Below are 19,780 nucleotides of genomic sequence, written 5' to 3' on the forward strand. Positions count from 1 at the left end.
TCAGACAGTGTTATAATTTTTTGCTTTGATTGTCAAAGATAATTTTGAAAACTCAAGAGGAGAAGAAAATTCCATTGTATTTACCATAATTTTGCTTATTATGTTCTTTGCTGATATTTCAAGTATCCTTCTTTTATTGTTTCCTTTCTGTTTAAGGAACTTCAGTTAGCCATTCTTTTAACATGGGTCTGGTGACAAATTCTCTTAGTTTTCCTTCACTTGAGATGTCTTGACTTCCCCTTCACTCCTAAAGGATATTTTCACTGGATGCAGGATTCTGGGTTGAAGGTTCTTTTCTTTCAGCACCTGAAAAACATTATGCCACTTCCCCTTGGCCTTCATGATTTCTAATGAGAAATCTGCTGTCATACAAGTCATTCTTCTACAATAGATAAGGTGTCATTTTTCTCTGGCTTCTTTCACGTTTTCCTTGTCTTTAGTTTTCAGAAGGTTAATTATAATGTGTTTTTGGCATGGGTTTCTTAGGTTTATCCTGTTTGGAGTTTGCTCAGCTTCTTGAACCTGGAAATATATGTCTCTTGTCAAATTTGGGAAGTTTTCAGTTATTATTTCTCTCAATAATTGTTCAGCCCCATCCTCTTTCTCCTCTTCTGTGACGTTGATGACACAAATGTTAGATCTTTTGTTATGATCCCACAGTCTGAGATTCTGTTCACTTTTTTTCAAAGGAAAGAAATAGTGAAATAAAAGAACCATAAAAATTACCCAATCTGAACAATAGAGAAAAAAATAGACTTAAAAAAAAAAAGAACAGAACCTCAGACTGTGGGATCATAACAGTTCTGTGTGAGGCAAAGAGAAAACCCAGGGAATTTGCCACCATGCCATTCCTTGGGTCCAGGAGTCTTGTCCTCTCTCCACCTTTCCGAGGTTTCTTATATTTGTTTTATATTTTATGTCCAGGGTTTTCAGTTGTGCTTAGTGGGAGCAATAGGAAAATTACATTTCCTCCATCTTCTTGGAAGCAGAAGTCACTGGGTCTCTTTGAAGTCTTAATAAACACTTGGTGATTTGACTCAGGCACATCATTTCCCCCCTTCTGACTCCCACCCTTTACACAAATACAAAAGAGTAAAAGCACCAAGTTAGTAAAATATTTTAGATTAATTAATAATATAAATATAATTAATTAATCAAGAGGTGAGTTTATTTAAATAAAAAGTTAAGTAAATGAAATAAAGATATAATTTGATACATGTTTATCTACCCATGTAGATATTTTTATAGACGTAGGAACATGAGAGTTAACAGATTCAAAAATATATACATTTAGACTGATGCTGTGAATTGGAGAATGTTGGGTATCTTCTAGAGGCCCTGAATTTCAGACCCTGGGGATAGAAGATGATGGTTACCCTGGACACAGAACCCTGTGCAAAGTCGAGGGTGATATGTTCCCAGTTCTGCACACAAGCAGTGGATCAGGACCCTTTGGCTTGTGGCTTCCTAATACACATATTCTCATCTAGCTGCCCCCAGGACAGGTAGAGCAGTATAGTCAACAGACAGACAGACAGATACACATACACACTGTGAGACATTGAATTAGGCTGATAGAAAAGTGACTGAAATGACTTGAATATAGGAAAGAGAGTTTATGAATAATTAATTAGAAGACCTGTTGCTCATCCTCTATGTATCAGATACTCTATAAACATAACTCATTTAATTTTTAAAAGTTGGTATTACTACTCAATTTTAACCAATAAGTAAATAACTGAGGCCAGGAGAGGTTAAATAACTTGCCTAACATCACATCTATTAATTGCAGAACCAAAATTCAAACCCCAGTTTGTCATATTTGGACATTGTCTGCTTTGCTGCCTATTTCTCATAGAGGAAGGTGGGGTCTGGGGAAAGCAGCATCAGGAGATAAGGTAATAGAACCTCAGTAAACTCCATGAGGTGGTCACAGAGGATTGATAAATGTGGTTGGACTTCACTGCCTTCCTCAGTCCCTTCTATTCTCACAGTTGTGATGTGCATTGTCCCAGAGTCCGCAGACTTCTTTTCCCAAGATGAACTTTCATTTCAAGGGAAAGTCTGTGCTGGGTTCTACTCTCCTCCCAGTACTGAAGGGAGTTGGCCAGGTCTCCTCTTCTGAGTGTACATGACTAAGAGAGATGGGAGGGGGCCCACAGCACAGAGACCCATTGCCAAGAACATCTCAGGGTGGAGAGACCTCTGGAACATTTTTTCCATTCTGCATCAGACAGGGTAAAATTGATTAGCATTTAATTGGTTTCAGCTGTTCTTAACATGTTGCATAGAAAACTTCGATGTATTTTGCTAAATTCAATATTCCTTATGGTTAACAGATTGAAAGCCAAAAACACCCTTGAAGAAACACCAGAAATCAGTGCTTTGGATCACACTGAGTTCTTTGCTATGGTTCACCCATTTGGAATGCTCTGGGAATGCTAAATACTTGGGATTGGGTATAAAAAAAGAAACAAATCTGTGTCTGGTAAGACTCTTGGGTAGATAGCTTCCTAGAAATCAAGATATCTAAATGGCAGTTCCAGCTTTCCACGTGCAGCCAGGTGATTCTGGTGAACCTCTTCACCTCTCTGGACCGCACTCAGGCTCCTAATCTAGAAAGTGAGGAGACTGAGCGCAATGATCTCAAGAGTTGCTTCTATCTCTCAGATTCTGTCATTTATTTTCATTATTCTGATGCTTTGGTACAATTCTGGAAAAACAATGCTACGATGCTCTCTAATTAAGAAGTGTACAGAACAGCTATGGCAGACTATGTCTTAGAACCCACTGAAGGGAGAGGTTTCACAGGACATAAAGTGGTTAAGGGTAATCAATAGGCATTTTAGTCTCCAGAGGCCAGTGGACAAACGAGGAGCCGGGAAAATCTCTGACACTGTGTGTTCTTGAGGAAGGACACTCCAGTCCTCACCCTTCATGTCTCCATCTATGAAACACAAATAAGGACACCTACCTGTTAATGCTAAAATCTTTGTTAAGTGGTTTGGTCAAAACGTGGGATGTAAATAGTATCAGACGCTGAGGGCCACAGAGGGGGTACAGCTACAGTAACCGCTCTTTCTCAGTCCTCCCTCCATTCTTTCCTGCATTCCCTTAAACTGCTCATTCTCCAACTTTCTCTTTGCCTTTTTTTCTTCTCTGTCATTGCTTCTCTCTTGTTGAAACACCCTCACTGGGTCTTCTTTTTGCGAATGCTCACAGAAGACTGAGGTGGCAGCTAGAACAGTGAAAGGCCCAGAGAAATTCCATCCTGTAACCCAGCTGCTTAGGAGGACCTCAGAGGGAGCCTTCTGAGCCCTGCTTGCCACCCATTTGGCTTCATAGGATCCCCAAGGGTTGTTGCTCCCTTACCACCAAACCTCAGGTTAACGTGCTACTGACTCACTTGCAGGCCTAACCCCAAGGCCTGGAGAACTCCAGAGCCATCTCCAGCAGCCCCAGGGGCTTCACCACTTACCTCCAGGGCTTTAGGGCTGAATGAGGACTTAAGCTTGAGCAGGGAGAGATGCAAGATACCTCCACTGAATGCTTCCCCCTCATTCTCTAAAACTAAGAACTCCTCTCCATGAATGAGTTGATGCTTGAAAGAGCTCAGACTGCTGGACCCACAGTTGGTGCTGCTGCAAGCCTGGTCCAGGGCCCTTTAGGGTCATAGGCTTTCACAATGGGGCAAGGCCAAAACTGGCTGTAAAATTCTAGAGCCTTGCCATGAATATAACATTGAAGAGCTGTTGGCTTCAGCTCAGATGGTTCTCCAGGATTTAATGCCCCCTATAGATGGTGTGGATTTGTGTTAGTAAAACACAGAGCTATGATATTGAAGGCAAAACTAGATATTGCTTGTAACCCTACTTCATGAGGGTTATTGTATCAATGCAGGACCCTCTTTCCCAGGGCTAAACCATGCACTGGGAATCTGAAGTATGGGAGAGAGTTCAGTCTTGGTCACTGACTTACCCACTTGAGGATGCCAGCCTCACTTGATTGGAAAGTGGATGAATAGTGGAAATAGTGTCAGATGGAAATATCTGATATATTTCCTCTGGAAATATCATGTGGCCACCTAGGAGGAGAGTGAAGGCTTGTAGGCAGCAAGGTCTTCCCAGCCCCGTCTGGTATCTCTTTACCACAGTCTGGGTAGGACTGGCCCGTACAGGTTCTTCTCCACAAGTAGTGGAACATTCTATCTCTCTGAACACCCTGGGAGAGCAGAACAAAACCGAGCCTGTTAAGTGAGCCCAAGAGTGCAGCAAGTCCAGAGTGCTACACTCTGTTGTGTGCTAACTACTCCCTCAGAACCTGATTCTCTCATGAGTTTATTTGCAACCCTTTACTGAATCTTTCCCTGGTAACGTGGGAATTACACACTATTTCCGGTATCATTTCTCTTAAGAGTTTACCCATTGTTGGAAATGTGAGGAGTCCATGGAATAGATATGAGAAAAAGAAGTTGAAAGTGCTTTGTAAACTCTAGAGTGCTGGTGTTGTTTATTCTTATTGGTATATAACACCCCTTGCAACCTTCCCCAGTGGTTCCTATTTTCTACGTACTGAGTCAGGGAATGGGGCCCTGTCATCTGGTGACTTATATGCTCATATTCCTCAGGGAGAAGTCCAATCCCATCCTTGTAGCCTGGCCAGCTTGGCAATAAGCCCAGACTCATCTTATTACATCCTGATTCTGCTCTTTCTCTCCAGAGTCATAGCACATTGACCCTAGGCATTTTTGTTAATTTCCCAACTCTAATTCACCTTGAGTTACAAATGGATGATAGAAGATCACATGGTTTCCTTCATTTCGATTATAAAGAGAGAACATGAAGGGACTTTTATTCTTGCACTCACTCTGTGCTCCCCACATGTTCCTCTGGCTCAGTTGTGTGGGTGGAGAGTATGGTTGAAATCATGCCCCACATGCCCCCAGGCTCTCAGCATAGGCTCTGTTTCTCCTCCGGGTTCCTCTCCCAACCCTTCTGAAGGCTTGTCTTTCTTTCTCTGGCATCCTTTTAGTCTGAACTCATATAAACTATTAATGAGCAAGGCAGAGTTATCCGATTTTTACAACTTGAAGGATAGAGGTTTATAAGAAAACAAGCCATGATTATGGAAGGTGCCATGAATATCACATTCTACACTGATGCTATTGAATTGGCCTTTATTAAAAACCAATTATAATTCTTCTGGGGTCAGGACTGCTAAAAATATTAGGAATTAACTTGGAAATTCTATGCTTTCATTATCCTCACTTTCCCTAGTTATTTGTTTTCAGTGAGAAAATCTGACATATCTTAAGAAATGTTGTTTTTGCCATAGGCCATAAACTTAATTTTCAGCTACTGCACCTTGGAAACCCAAGATACTCAGAATATTATTTATATTCAGAAAAAAAAGATATTATTTTAATCTATCAAGGTTACTTTATAGTAATTAGGTCAGCTTGAATAAACCTACATTTTCTTCCTCTTTTTTTTTTATTGATGATGAAATTATGAGAACTATAGTATTCCATGATTATGTATTTAGATATTGTACCATCAAAAAGCACCAATAAGGGAGAAATAATCAAATGAAACAGATAAATAGGAGAAAATTCTATCCCCCTTCTCTCTCCCCTACTTTTTTGGCTATTTGTAATAGTCCTCCTAACTAGAAGTAGAATTCAAACTCCCTGGACATTAGTGGAACTGTTTATGTTCAAACTCCTCCCTAAGTGAAGATTTTGTGTTCTGAGTCATTGTGTTCTTAGGCTTTGGTCCAAAGTGACTTCATTTTCTGCCTGCTGGGATTTGAGTGACTGCTAATGTAAGGGCGGCAGATTCATGAGCCAAAGATGCCTTTTTTGTGACTCATGTTAAATAGGACTGAACTATGTGTTAAGATGCCCATCAAGCGTCTCCAACATTTCAATCACGTTTTGCAGAATTCTATTTGGCTCAACCACGGAGTTAATTAAAATGTACATTACAGATCTGATACACTTAACAATGAATTGGCATTGGAAAGGCATAGGAAGAGCTACAAAAACTCTAAAAACAACAATTCTCAGAGAATAGTTCCCAACCTCATATTAAACACATCAAAATTAATTTCAGCTGCTTCAAAAATTTGGCTTGTTAGTTCAGGACTTGTTTTTGATTTTTTAAATTGGTTTGAATAGAATGGCAAAAACAAATCTAGGGTTTCAAGATGGAAATGAAGAGTTTACTAACCATAAGCCTGTCCATTAAGAATGATGCACCATCTTACTACTAACATCAAGCCTTCCGGTAATTGATACCACTGTGAACCAGAAGGTCAACATTCCTGGGAGAGCCTGAGCTTGAAGAAAATTGGCACTTGAAAGTTATCTCTCAAGTCATTTACTCCAGCCTTCAGGAAGGAAAAAAGATAATCCAAGATGTGCAAATTAAAAAAAAACTTTGTAGAAGGTTATTTGTTGCAACAATATTTGTCATTGTGAGAAATTGGAAACAGTCAAATAGCCAAAAAGAGAATCCTCCTTTAAACAAATTATGATATGGTCACACAGTGGAATACTATACAATTATAAAATAATGTTATGTTGTAGTAATATTGAATTTCATAAGAAAATTTTATGATATATTAAACTAACTATTATATGTATTAAGAGAAAAAAAGCAGGTTAAAAAATAAGACTCCAAAAGTTAATCATGGCCATCTCTAAGGCAATGCCAGAAAAACCTGAATTTTTTTCCCTCTGCCTCTTTCTATACTCAAAGAAAAGAGAAATAAATGCCTCAAAAAGACATTTCATTTGCAAAATCTGCTGTGAAATGGTGCATATGTTAATCTCTTATTTTTAAATGAGAACTCTCAAATTACTTGGCTTTTTAGAGTGAATCTACTTCTTATATTTCTCATCAATAAAGAATAATACCTGTCAGCTCCTGTCATATTTGGAAGTTTTCTGCTCTTTACTTATGTGATGCTTTGGGGAAATTAAATTTCAGTGTGCCAAAGTCAACAGAAATGGTCTGAATTTTATTTCTGTGAAGCCTCTTTAAAAGTTGTTAGGTGGCTTTAATAGGTCATTAAATTGGTCAAGAGGCCTGAAATAAAACAGTCCTTTATTACTGCAAAAACCTCCACAAACACCACCCTCAAAACAATATGCAAACCCTAGAAACTGAAAAGAAGGCATACATGCTAAGCCAGGGTCCTCCTGCATGGAGAGCACAGATCAAGCTGCCTGACTGTAGATGGAGAATTGAGGCCTTGACCAGTAAGACTGTGCACTGGGGAAAGATCAGGCCTTAGGTCAATGCACTCTTTTGTGGAAGGATCCCTGTCCGTGGCAATTTCACAGCACAAATGAGAATGACTCATGTTTAGATGGGAAATTCCATTAAACCCTATTATCCAAGATGGTCAGGAAACTAAAGTGTTATTGTATTAGCTATTCCCGAATTGAGACACATGTATTTAAAAACTGCAAAATCTCAATCTCATTTCCCTTTCTGTCTCTCTGTCTCTCTCTCTCTCTCACACACACATATACATCCCCCAGTGGAAAGAGGGACAGATTTTAGGAGCGTGACTTATAGCAATAGTTGGAATTCTCAGTGTTCCTTCCTGTTATATCTTTCTTCTTATGACCTGGACCTCTTCCTTTTCTCCCTGGCACTCTTATTTCTACATATTTCATCTACCTCCTGCACTAACCCAATTGCGTAAAGGATAATGGGGAAGCCTTTCTTATGCTTCCAGGCTTAGGTTGCCTGGGTTGCACGCTCTAGGGAAGAAGATAGCAGAAAATCCAGCAACAGATATGTGGCTGGTTGGCTTAGAGGGTGAGATGCAGGAGACGGCAGTTGCTTGGTACCATGGGGATAAAGAGAACCAGGTCAAAGGAGGGGGACAGTAAAGTGAGGAAGAGTAGAGAGAGACCAGAGGGAAAGGGTTAATGGTGTGTACACTATCAGGGCACCAAGCACGTCAGAGGCAGGGAGGAAAGTGAGGTAGGAGCGGTCTGGGGTGGAGAACTGCTGAAGAAGAGATGGGCAGGAAGCCTGGTTGGCAAAGCAAAAGTTCTTTCAATGGAGGTCTGTGGATTATAAATAGTTTTAGTTTTGTGTGTCTGAAAATATCTTTATTTTTCTTCATCACTCAAATTGTGGTTTGGCTGAATATAATAGTCTAAGTTGAAAGTTTTGTTCATTCAGCATTTTGAAGACTGCTTTCTCTATTGTTTTGTAGTATTTAATGTTGCTGCTGAGAAGTCTGATAATCTGTGGGGTTTTTTTAATAATAATCTGTGGTGGTTTTTTTTGGCACATTTAAGATTTCCTTTTATTCTTTATGTTCTAAGTCTCATGACAACATTCCTAGGTGGGGATTTATTTTTATTTATCCTTTCGTTACTAAGAGTGAACTTTCAATCTGAGGATTTATGTCTTTCTTTTGCTCTGGAGAATTCTCAGCCATTACTTTTATGTGAAGCAACTTATGCTGTCATTCTTTTCATTCTCTTTTTCTGAGACTCATATTATATGCCTGTAACCACTCTTTTGTATATTTAAACTCTTTGTCTCTCCATGTTAAATTTGGGGTGAATTCCTCAATGTGAGCTTTCCAGTAACCAGTACTTTCTTCACTGAGTCTAGAGCTCATTCTGTCTATTAAGTAATTTTAAAATTTCGAGGGGCTACTTGAAGAGTAGTTCTATTTGGTCATTTTGCATATCCAGCTGTTTTTGATTCATTTATGCCTGTTTTTGTTCCATAATAGCTGCTTCTTTTTATAACTTTTTATTCTCTTATTTATCTCTTTGAGCTTCCTTGTTTTAACCATTTTGTTATACTCATAATATATATTCATTACAATTAATTTCCTTCTGGAGTGAATTCATGTTTTGATTTCATATTTTATTCACTTCATTTTTTTAGGATTAGATTTCATGGCTATTGGAATTTTGATTTGCAAGCTAATTTTGAGTTGAAATGTTTTTATTGTTGTTTGTTTTCAGTCTCTTTTTTTTCTTTCCTCCTTTCCTGTGTCTACTTCTCCAAATTCATTGGTTTTGTGATTGTCTCTTCACTTGGCCCCCTGGAATTCTGTTTCAGAACCAGATTCTATAAAGGCTGTTCAGGGCTCTTGGCCATGGTGATGTCAGAGATACCTCAGGTCCAGTCACCAGGCCAACATGTGGCTTGGTTCTTTTCCTGCTTTCAAGGTTGGATCTGTGTCCTCTCACCTTCCTAGCTACCTAGACTTTCCTAACTCATAGCTTAGACAGTTTCTGGCTAAGGTGATGATCCTAATTGAAGTCCCTTGTCCCAAGTGGAGTAGACTTCCAGTCACACAGCCTTTACCACCTAATTCTGGACCTGGAGACTGGCAGGTCCATGGCTTTAGCCTTACTCACTCTTTGGTATTCTGTTGTTTTTTTTTCTCATCCTTGGAGACAGCAATCTTTTTTTCCCCCCCTTGAACTCTGCAATGTTATTTTAATTTTCTTTTTCATAGTTTATCTTTACCATGTATTTGAGGGAAGAACAGCAATGCCAAAGTGTGAACTCCCTGTCCCATCTTATTAGAAGTCCAGCAGTTGTTTTGAAAAATCTCCCTTGCCAAACTTTCAATTTTCTGTGACAAAGTGACCATTAATTAGAACATAGGCCATGGGTTGTAATGTTTAAGGTATGAATGGGAATTTTTGTAATTAGCAAAGTTAGAATGACTTGCTGATTCTAAAAATAATAGAGTAAGATTTTCTTTGTCAAGGGTTAAACTATTGTTATAGAATCTAGAGCTCAGTACCTGAATTGATTTGAAAATTCTCTGGTCCCTCAGGACCTAAAATCCAGAAAAAGCTAAGTATATTCTCTTAAGGTCTTGAGGAAGATATATAATCATGGGATTTTAGAGTTCAAAGGAACATCAAAGATCACATATTGTAGACCTCTCACTTCTGGACCTGGAAAAGGAGACGCATAGAGAAAGCTTTTGCTCAAGGTTACATGGTATTCTGGTAGCAAAGCTAGAGCCTGAGTAATTGGGTTCTCCTAGGTTTGTATTTCTCCAACAAAGTTGTCTGTAGCATATATCAGGAGTGATAGAACTAGGATACTTGATAAATGAGTTCTACCGCGATGCTTAATTATTTACAAAGTAGAGGCATTTCACAGAACAAATCACATCCAGGTTTCATAAGGTCTCAATTTCAATCTACTGTGCTTTTTTCAAATACAAATATGTGCATACCAGCATTTCTTGCTTCAGATAGAAAGCAGTTAGCCAGGATGCTCCTTATTCTATCTCTCACATGGTCATATTGTGTCCAATTTAGATAAATAAAAGAGAATAAAAAATAAGAATAGAAATGAAAATAGAAGTAGTGTGGGGACTTCCCTGGTGGCGCAGTGGTTAAGAATCCGCCTGCTAATGCAGGGGACACGGGTTCGAGCCCTGGTCCAGGAAGGTCCCACATGCCACGAAGCGACTAAGCCTGTGTGCCACAACTACTGAGCCTGCGCTCTACAGACTGAGAGCCACAACTACTGAGACCATGTGCCACAACTACTGAGACCGTGTGCCACAACTACTGAAGCCCGTGCGCCTAGAGCCCGTGCTCCACAACAAGTGAAGCCACCGCAATGAGAAGCCCATGTACTGCAAGAAAGAGTAGCCCCCGCTCACCGCAACTAGAGAAAGCCCGCACACAGCAACAAAGACCCAACACACACAAAAATAAATAAATAATAAAATAAATGTATAGAAAAAAAAGAAGTATTGTGTATTTCAGGGTCCACACTTACAAGCATCAGAACCTGACTCTAGCTGATTAAACAGAAAAATAACTTATTACTAGGGTTTTGTGTAGCTCACAAAATCGTTGGGAAGGCTAGAATCAGGCCTGAGAATAAGCTTCCAGAAACAGGGCCCCAAACTTTAGAAGTAGCCTGCTGAGAAAACCACTACTGTTTCAAGCACTGAGCAATGGATGCTATAGTGAACTAGTTGCTTAGAGGAACTTGGCTTTACTGAAACTACAACTGCCACTAGCATCAGTGCTATTTCTGTGTAGAATACACCATGCTTTGAATGACACCTGCTGGAATTGTGCAGTGTGTTGGTACTCCTCCAGTCATGGGAGATCAGGTGTAATCCTACCAATTCTGAAAGCCAGTCACCTCTCTTGCCATCCTGAGTAGCAAAATATGCAAAGCTTCTTTCTTCAAGCAGGAATCTGCTGTGCTTTGTTATGTCTAATTGATGTACTACAGCTCACACCTCAAGCCAGCTGCAAATGAGGGGCTGGGGAAGCTAGTTTTCTGTTTTCTATTTTGTAGAGCCAGGGCTCTGAACATGGAAGCTTCCCCAAATAGCTTAACAATGATCAGGTACCAAGCAACTAGAAAGTTTGCCAATGTTTTCTACATTTAAGAAATTAAAATTGGTAAACAAACAAAGAAGCGGAAGTGTTCATGGGGGTGCATGGGGACAATCCATTGTGCTAGCTATTCTCCGTTTACTCCTCTAAATCCATTTTCCATCCTTCTCCACCCTGCACTGTGCCACGAGAGGCTGACTTATGTGTACTTCATCAACCAGCTTCCTTGCCTTCTGCCTCCAGTTAGGTTTGGCCAGTGGGAGGGGCTGGCGGAAGATGGGAAGGTAGCAGAAGGGCAAGGTTTGGGCATTTAGTACCCCAGTTCCCTCCCGGCTGAGGTGCAGGTTGTTTCTCTCCCTGTTGGGTGACCCTCTCCTACAGCTGGAGTTCTGGCCATCACTCCTTTCTCCTGTCCGTCCAGGTTCAGTGGTTCCCACCATTGCTAGCTGCGGCACTTACCCACCCCTTGTGACTTCCCTATCCTCTCCACACCTTGTAAATAGCTTCTTTAAACTCTCCCCAATTATCCTATTTGTATGTTTTATCAGTTCCCTGCCATGATCCCAAATAACAAATACATCCATCCCCACTGTGACACATGCCTGACCTTATTTTCTAATCTCACCAGTAAAATTCCAGAATATATTTCCTTTTGTTTTCTTCTCAAACCCAAATCACTGATTAATTGAATTAGATGAAGACAGTATTTAAAACACAACAGTAGGAGAAACATATCATTAAGGTTTCAAAATTTATTTTCTATAGCGATAGCCAAGTTCTTTTCATTCCTGGCCATGCATCATAAAAACACTTAAAAATTCATGAACTTGGGGCTCCGTTTCAGACCAGGAGGGAGACCAAGTCATATATATCTTTTTAAAAAGTATATCAGCTGATTCTGAGACAAATCACAGATAGATGCTAGGGAAGAAGGATTCACTGAAACAACACAAAGTGATAAAAACTGCTCCCACCTTTCCACATATTCCAATGGACATATTTCCTCCTTTGAGAGTATCACAACTCTGAGAAAGCTAAAATTAGTACCCTGAGTGGATTTTTTTAACAGAGAGAAAAATTGTACCTGTCTGAATTCTCCTAAAACTCTATAAAGGGCTTTCTTGCTTAAATAGCTGTTTCCCCAGTTGTTTCTGATTGATGGATAACTTATTCCCACATTCTTACAGGTGGCTTAGCTATTTCTGTCACCTGTAACATAAAATCCTCTGCACATAAAACCTTTAGTAATATGATACAGTAATGAATCCACTGAAATTTCCACTGTACTCTGCTTAAGAAAAAAGAACATCCCAAGAAAACAAGGTCATATAAAAGTAACAAAAGAGTCAACTGGCAGTAGAGGTACAACCACTGCCTTACATCTACTCTTAGAATCATGTATGGGATCACTGACCTCAGAATGACGGATGCGGGGCCTGCATTATCTTCAGTCTTTAAAATCTGTTTTATTATGTTCAATATTTACTAAATGTCTTTTATATGCTCAGTTCTCCTCCAAGTTTTACAGGGAATGAAAAAGTATGATCTATGGTGTGTGCCCTTAAGGAGCTTAGAATATAATGGGAACAACAGTGAAAATTATTGAAATATTAAATGCTAAATGGTATGGCATTCAACGAAGAGAAGTTCAGAGAAACCTGTTATGTCCTGTATGATACCTACGTCAGTGTTTCAAATTGGTCAACAAGCTTAGACCAGTCAATCTCGGTGGATGACTCAGGTGGCAACTGTGGCCACATCTCTCTTCCCAAGGCTTCTCCTAATATGGCTTGAAATTATGTTATATTTTTAGCATCTACATTGTAGAACTGCTTCTACAATGATGATTCTAACACTAGGTTTCTTATATCCTGCACTTATGCAGTTCATGTTCTGAACCTTTAAATAAAAGTTTATACTCTTCCCTAGTCCATTATTCTGGTTGTGTGAGGCCAATTGTTCCAATTCATTAAGAGAATTTCGACCCTATTTCGATCAGTTTATTAACTTACCCTCCTAACCCTGGTCCACTGAAACTTCTACTTGGATATACCTTAATTATAAGAAATTTCATTGCACTGTGAAGTTTGTGAAACCTTGTTGTTTTTATCTCGTTTTATCATCAATGTCTCAGGGCAGCGCTCATTCTCTTTTTCACAGGGCCCTTGAAGCTCAGAGCAGCAAGGTGACTTACTAGCAAGCGCAGAGGATATGTGTCTTCAGAGTAGTGCCTTGCTGCCTTTTTTCTTTAAAATATTATATATTTTTAAAATTATCTAACTTATTTTTTAATTAAAAATTTTAAATTTATTTTTAATTTTACGGTAACATGCTAAATAACATTAACATTGCACAAAACCGAACCCCATAGATTAAGTGAACATCCCCTTTGGCCCTTCTTCCTCTGACCCCATTGTTCCTCTCCAGAGGCATTCACCCAATGTGGCTTGGAATGTATTCTTCAAGACTTTTCCCATGCACTTCTTTACTCTTAGAAATAGTTCATTTTGTGGGATATCATACTGTACTTTTTTTCTGAAATTTGCCGTTTCACTTCATAATATATTTTAGAGTCCTTTCCATTTCAGCATTTACATATACTAGTCATTTTTTTATCTCATGCACAGTGTTCCATTGTAGGGATGTGTATTACTTATTTAACTTTCCTCTTGTTGATAGACATTAAACTTGCCTTTCAGTTTTGTTATTAAAAAAATACTGTAACAAATACCTTGTACCTGATTCTTCGGGTACACTTGCAGGAATTTCTCTAGGCTATGTACCTGGCAATGGAATTGAAAAAGTTTATGCTTTTCAAATGTTGATAACAAATGCGAAAATTGTCCTGCAAAAAGGGCTTCCAATGTATATTCCTGCCGATGTGTACAAGGGGAGCATTCTCCCACACTTTCAGTAACATTGATTAGTACAAATTCCTTTAATTTTTACTAACCTGAATTGCTCCAATTCCTAATGCGGCTGAGGAGCTATTTCCTTTTCTATGAATTGCTTATTCTTATTCTTTTCACAATATTATCTTTACTCTGTTTTATAGTGTCTTCATATGCACCTTCCCAAAAAAGTGTTGAAAAGGAAAAGAACATGTACAGAGCTACACATTACAGCCTTAGAGGCCTTCCTCTATGATGGACATGGATCAATTTACAGACATTTGAATGCAATTGTCTGGTCAGCAGTGGATCCCTCTAACCAGTGTACAAACTGGGCAACATCCCTTCATCTTGTTCAAACGAATATTATGAGCATCTTTGCAAAATATCGTGCTGAAAAAAGATTAATTATGCCTGGTATTCTTACATTCTATCTATCTTTTAGCTCTATCGGAAAATAATATGAAGTTAATTCAGTGTCTTAACGCTTAGCTCACAAATGTTTATGTAATATGCATTCTAGAATATTGCAGAAAGTAATGCTAAGCTCACTCTATAGATTCCATAATCCATTTTTTCTCCTTTTAGAAAATCTGTATTTTTGCCTGGCTTAGATTTCTGGCACCTGTCCTATTTTCTATTTCCCTGAGACCTGCAAAGCCTGCATACCAGTTCTCTCTGACTCTCTCCTCATTGAGATTGGGCTTCAATTTATTCTCTGTGATATCTATTATACCCTTCTCAGTTTGAAGATCATGTTCCTTATTGGAGAAGAAAGAAGCAATTGAGTAGCTTTGCCTTTTCTCCGTTATCATTTAATAGAATCTTCTCTAAGCAGTCAGCTTATCCGTTCCTTCATCTTGCTTCAAACTGTGTGTGTGTTTTTAAAGCCCTTTCTGTGGTCCTTACCATTTAGCACTCCTCACCTCATTCTGGATTTTTGCCTTGTGTCACTTTCTTACAATGTTTTTATAACTTTTTTATTCATCTTGGTTTGTGACCTTTCTTTCATCTTTTGTATGTGTCATTTCAAAACATAGACTCACTGGAGAACTCCATGTTGGATCATATTGGCTTCTGCAGGTAATTAGTATAGTACAAAGTTTAATTTTTCTCAGTTTCACAATTAAGAAAAGCCAACGTCCTTTTTACTGCCTCTGGGCTTGGGGTTATATTTTTATTTCTATGAACTTGTTGAAGTTTGTTTTCCTAAAGCCTCAATTACATGTCTATTATGATGAAAGGTTCTTTTTTTGTTTTTTTCTATTACAGATTCTAGAATGACATGATCCCTTTCTTTCTTCTTCAGGAAGGCAAGGACTGCATTTTATTTCATGTTTGTTAAAAGATTTCTATCATATAAACATCACCAACAAATCCTTCCTTGCTGGTCAGATTGAGTCTAGCATAGCAGTTCCCTTCATTCCTTCTTGTACTTTTTGAAAGAAGAAATTATTAGGAAGGCAAGTCAAGGATGTATTAAATTCTAAGATTGTTGTAGAGATTTTGAACAGCCGTCCAAGTAGTTGAAGTAAATAACAATATTACTTCCTGCCTCTGTGACATTTTTATCATTTGATATAGGGAAGCATCCTCCTGTTTAGCCTGGCATTCTTAGCATGCTCCCACAAATGACAGTACTCTCTCATTCTCATTTAATCCTCTCCATATGCTGTATACTGTACTTGTGGATTCCATACATTTGCAGTTTTAACACTATACATATATGGTGGTACTATATATCCATTTTTATCAGATATGTTTACATTGAAAAACATACCATTTCATTGCTTAAACCAGTTTCATTTGCCCAAGTCTCAGTAAGATCTATGAAATTATACTTATCTGTGAGGTGGATGCTATGATGTACCACCCATTCCCCTTCAGGAATAAAGGAATTATTACTCAAGCTACTGGGAATGACACTGAAGCTGGTCTTCACCTGTTAGTCTCTTCGGGGACTGTCTCAGCTAGGGAGAGCTGCCTCATCTCCCAAGGCCATGCCCCTTCCAGGGTGACCTGCATCCAATGACTGACTGATGTGGGGGTAAAGGCCAGGCCTTCTTGCCTCAGTTCAGGATAGCTCTGAGGGTCATCCTCAACAAGATTGGCTGAGACATTCCATTGAGACGGCACAGAAACTCCACCTCTCCCTCTGATCAGTTCTGCTTCTTTCCTTCCAGTTCACAGGTATTAATCCCAAGAGCACTCCCTAATAAACTTCCTGCAAGCTAATCTCTGTCTCAGTGCTTGTTTCCTGAGAAATCCAACCTGGGACAATTTGCTTATCTTAAAGTGTCAGTTATATTGTATTACCTTATACATTGAAACATGAATAATTGAGCCTTAAATATTATTCCCAGTCTGGTTCTCTGTTATTTTCTTAGAATTACTGGGCTTCTCTTTCTCCCACTGTGAATCTTTTTTCTATGTCATTCATAATAACTTCCATTCACGTGATTTAAAAGTTTCTTCTGAGCCTTTTTCTCCCTTCCCTTCAAACTTCATGTGGAGCCCTTTGGCTAGTAAGCTTTGTCCCTAAAACATTTTTTTTTTTTAATCTTCCTAACCTGTGTCCCTTGCTTTGCCAGGAATCTGTCATTTTGGTATTATAAATCAGAGTTGAGAAGAAACATATTGACACCATCTTCTGAGATACCTATTCCCTTCCAGTAATCTTCTTAATCCTCCAAAGGCACAACTTTCAAGTGGAAGAACTAAGATAGTGCTGGTACGTTCAGTCCTCTGCCTGTAACCCTCCTCATCCAGCAGCTCCGTGTCCACTGTCTGAGGGTTTATTGCTGAGGATTCAGTGTGAGATACTGCCTCTCACGAGAGGGCCCAGTGGGCTCTGTCCTCAGAGGTGTTCTTGGGGGCCAATGAGCCCAGTGTGTCAGTTTGGGTCCTCCAGGAAGCACAATGGGACAGAGTCAAGAGTTCAAGAGTCAAGATAAAGGGCATGGAAGCAGGCTAGGGCAGGGAAACGTTTCAGACTGGGAGGTAGGTCTGACACCTGTGGAAGGAGAGTAGGGAAGAAGCATAACTGGGCAGGGAAAGCTGCAGCTATGCTGCAGACCTAACCACCTTGTTTATATACAACAAATATATGGTAGCAATTCAGGCAAAAAGAGGAACAGCACCCAAGTCCTACAACATCTGCCTCAGAAAGTATGCTTTCTTGGTCTTAAATCCTTCCTCATAAAAAAATAATTTTATTAGTAGTAGTGGCTAACATGTAAGTACTGATTACTATCCACGGACTATTCCGCATATCTTATAATTATACATGAACCCATTTGCTAATTCCAATAAAAAACTCTATGAGGTAGGTACTATTGTTTCATCCATTTTGCAGATAGTAAAACTGAGGGAAAGAGAAGTGCAATGACTTTTCCAAGGTCATATAACCAACAAAAGGTGAAGCCAGGGTGTAGATGTAGGCATCCTGGTCCAAGCCCACCTAGGAACCCCTAGACTACACTGCCCAATGAAAGATTCATCAAGCCTCCCTATGGTGCCTCAAGAAGACTTAAAGGAAGAGTCAAGAATAGGTGGTTACTTGATAAAATTTAAGACCAAGAAGTGTCCTGTGCTGGGTGGTGGGATCTCCTATTTGCTTCTCCCAATGGGAACCAATATTGCCATATGCCGGACCTTTTCACAAGGGCTGCTGATTCTGGGGCTTCTGAGAAGGCTCTTTTAAGACTGAAGGTTGGTTTTCCTCTAAATTGTTACTTTCCCCTCCCCCTTTCTAAGCAGCTTTGGCCTATTAGCAAAGCAATTAATACCTGGAAAGGAGTTCACTTCCCCAGTGACATTCTACAATAATGTATTTTCTCCCACCTGTTTGCCAGGACTATTCAGTGAGTCTCTCGGTCTAGGGACCTGTGAGAAGCCTCCTGAATTCACTTTGGGTTTTGTAAATTGTTATTTCCTACCCTTAGGAAATGAGCAAAGCAGTGAATACTTAGTAATAAATTAACACGGAAAGTACACTAATTCATTTTAGAAAGATTTTTCTACTGGAAGATTTTTTCAGTTAACCTTCCATCTCCCATTACCCAGAAAATTAAATTAACAAGGATGTCCAATTCCCTGAGCAAGTTGGTCTCTTCGTATTTCAATGTACAACAAAGGTAATATTTACGGTCATTAATCCAATTTTTCTCTAGAGAATCTATTCATTTGATTAATGCTTCTCCTCGCAACTCTCTCACTTATCTTGTGAATCCCTCCAATCCAGTTTTTCCTTGTCTGAGAATGGTTTAAGAATTCTGCCCTGAGTATAAGAAAATGTTCATGGAAGCGGTCCATGGAATACCTCCCACAGAGGAGCTACTCACAGAACAAGGAAATCCACATCATTTTTTCTCATCATCTAAAGCAGGGTAGTTAGACATCTGTGAGGTTCTGGTTTGTGTTCCAGCACTGGATGGACAAAACTGACTGGCCACAATATTGTATAACATATAGTAACAGCTATTAGGTTTAACTGTGAATCCAATGCCGTGTCCTTTCACCAAGTTTGTGGATGTAATATTTATAAGATTCCTCAAAGCTTGTGGAGCATTTCCTAGGTTCCAGGGAAGCTAGGACATAATCATAGTCCATGACCACCTACATTAGTTCACCTTAGGGATAGTGTTAAAAGAGGCAGAACTACTGAATAAGAATATTCAGAGTTGGGCCCAGGCATGTGCGTTTTATAATTATTAAGCACACTGGAGTTTGAGAACCATAGGCTAGCCACTGTAAATGGTATAAGTTAAGAATCAACTGAGGGTAGAATTTTTTGCGGATATTCACAACCTGATTCTAAAATGTATATGGAAAGGCAAAGAAATTAAAATAGTAAAAATGTCACCAGCAAAGCCTGTTAACAATTCCCGGGAAATAAAAATAAAATCTGGGTAATAAAGTCTAACCTTTTCCTTTTCCTTTGTGGTTAGCCTAGTTTCACTTGCTCAGAGGGTGCCGCGTGCAGAGGCCTCGCACCTGGCACTTCAGACCAGAGTTCCTAGCGCAAAATGGTTGCGTCAACACCTCATTTGGGGGTGTGTGTGTGCAAAGATGCTGAGCCAACACTGCAGTCTGGAGCATGAGCAGCACAGTTGTGCCTGGACCCTCAAGAACTCCACCCCCATCCCTGCTGATGAGATCCCTATAAAGCAGCCCCTCCCACGGCCTTTCAGGGAGAGCAAGTGCTCTAGAGCATAAGCTTGTTACCCCTCCATTCTCTGATGAAAGAATAAAGCTTCCCTTTGCTTCTGGCCCGAACTCAGTCTCCTTCTATTGGCTCAAATGACACCATCCAGGAGGACCCTTGTTGGGATCTGACTCAAAAGGATCGGGAACAAATTTTGACACCGCAGGTGGGATGGACTGTGGCCTTTTTGCCTGCACCTATCCACTAGGCTCCAGGCTCACCCTGGCTCCATCAGGAGGATGGAGAAGGCTTTTGGAGGTTCACAAAGGTGAGACTGGGAAGAGGCCCAGGTAATAAGGACCGCCTGAC

General features: G+C 39.6%; 1 protein-coding gene across 1 annotated transcript in view; it reads right to left on the bottom strand.

The window, feature by feature from the left end:
• Nucleotides 1-3,190: 3,190 nt before the first annotated feature.
• The window catches only part of LOC132490463 (archaemetzincin-2-like), a 29,395-nt gene continuing 12,805 nt past the window's right edge, over nucleotides 3,191-19,780 (bottom strand). The window contains 3 exon segments of the mRNA XM_060098814.1: nucleotides 3,191-3,238; nucleotides 3,479-3,662; nucleotides 3,979-4,221. Coding sequence (XP_059954797.1) covers nucleotides 3,191-3,238; nucleotides 3,479-3,662; nucleotides 3,979-4,221 — 475 coding nt within the window.

The sequence above is a fragment of the Mesoplodon densirostris genome, chromosome 5 (genome assembly GCF_025265405.1).
Source record: "Mesoplodon densirostris isolate mMesDen1 chromosome 5, mMesDen1 primary haplotype, whole genome shotgun sequence".
NCBI lineage: Eukaryota > Metazoa > Chordata > Mammalia > Artiodactyla > Ziphiidae > Mesoplodon > Mesoplodon densirostris.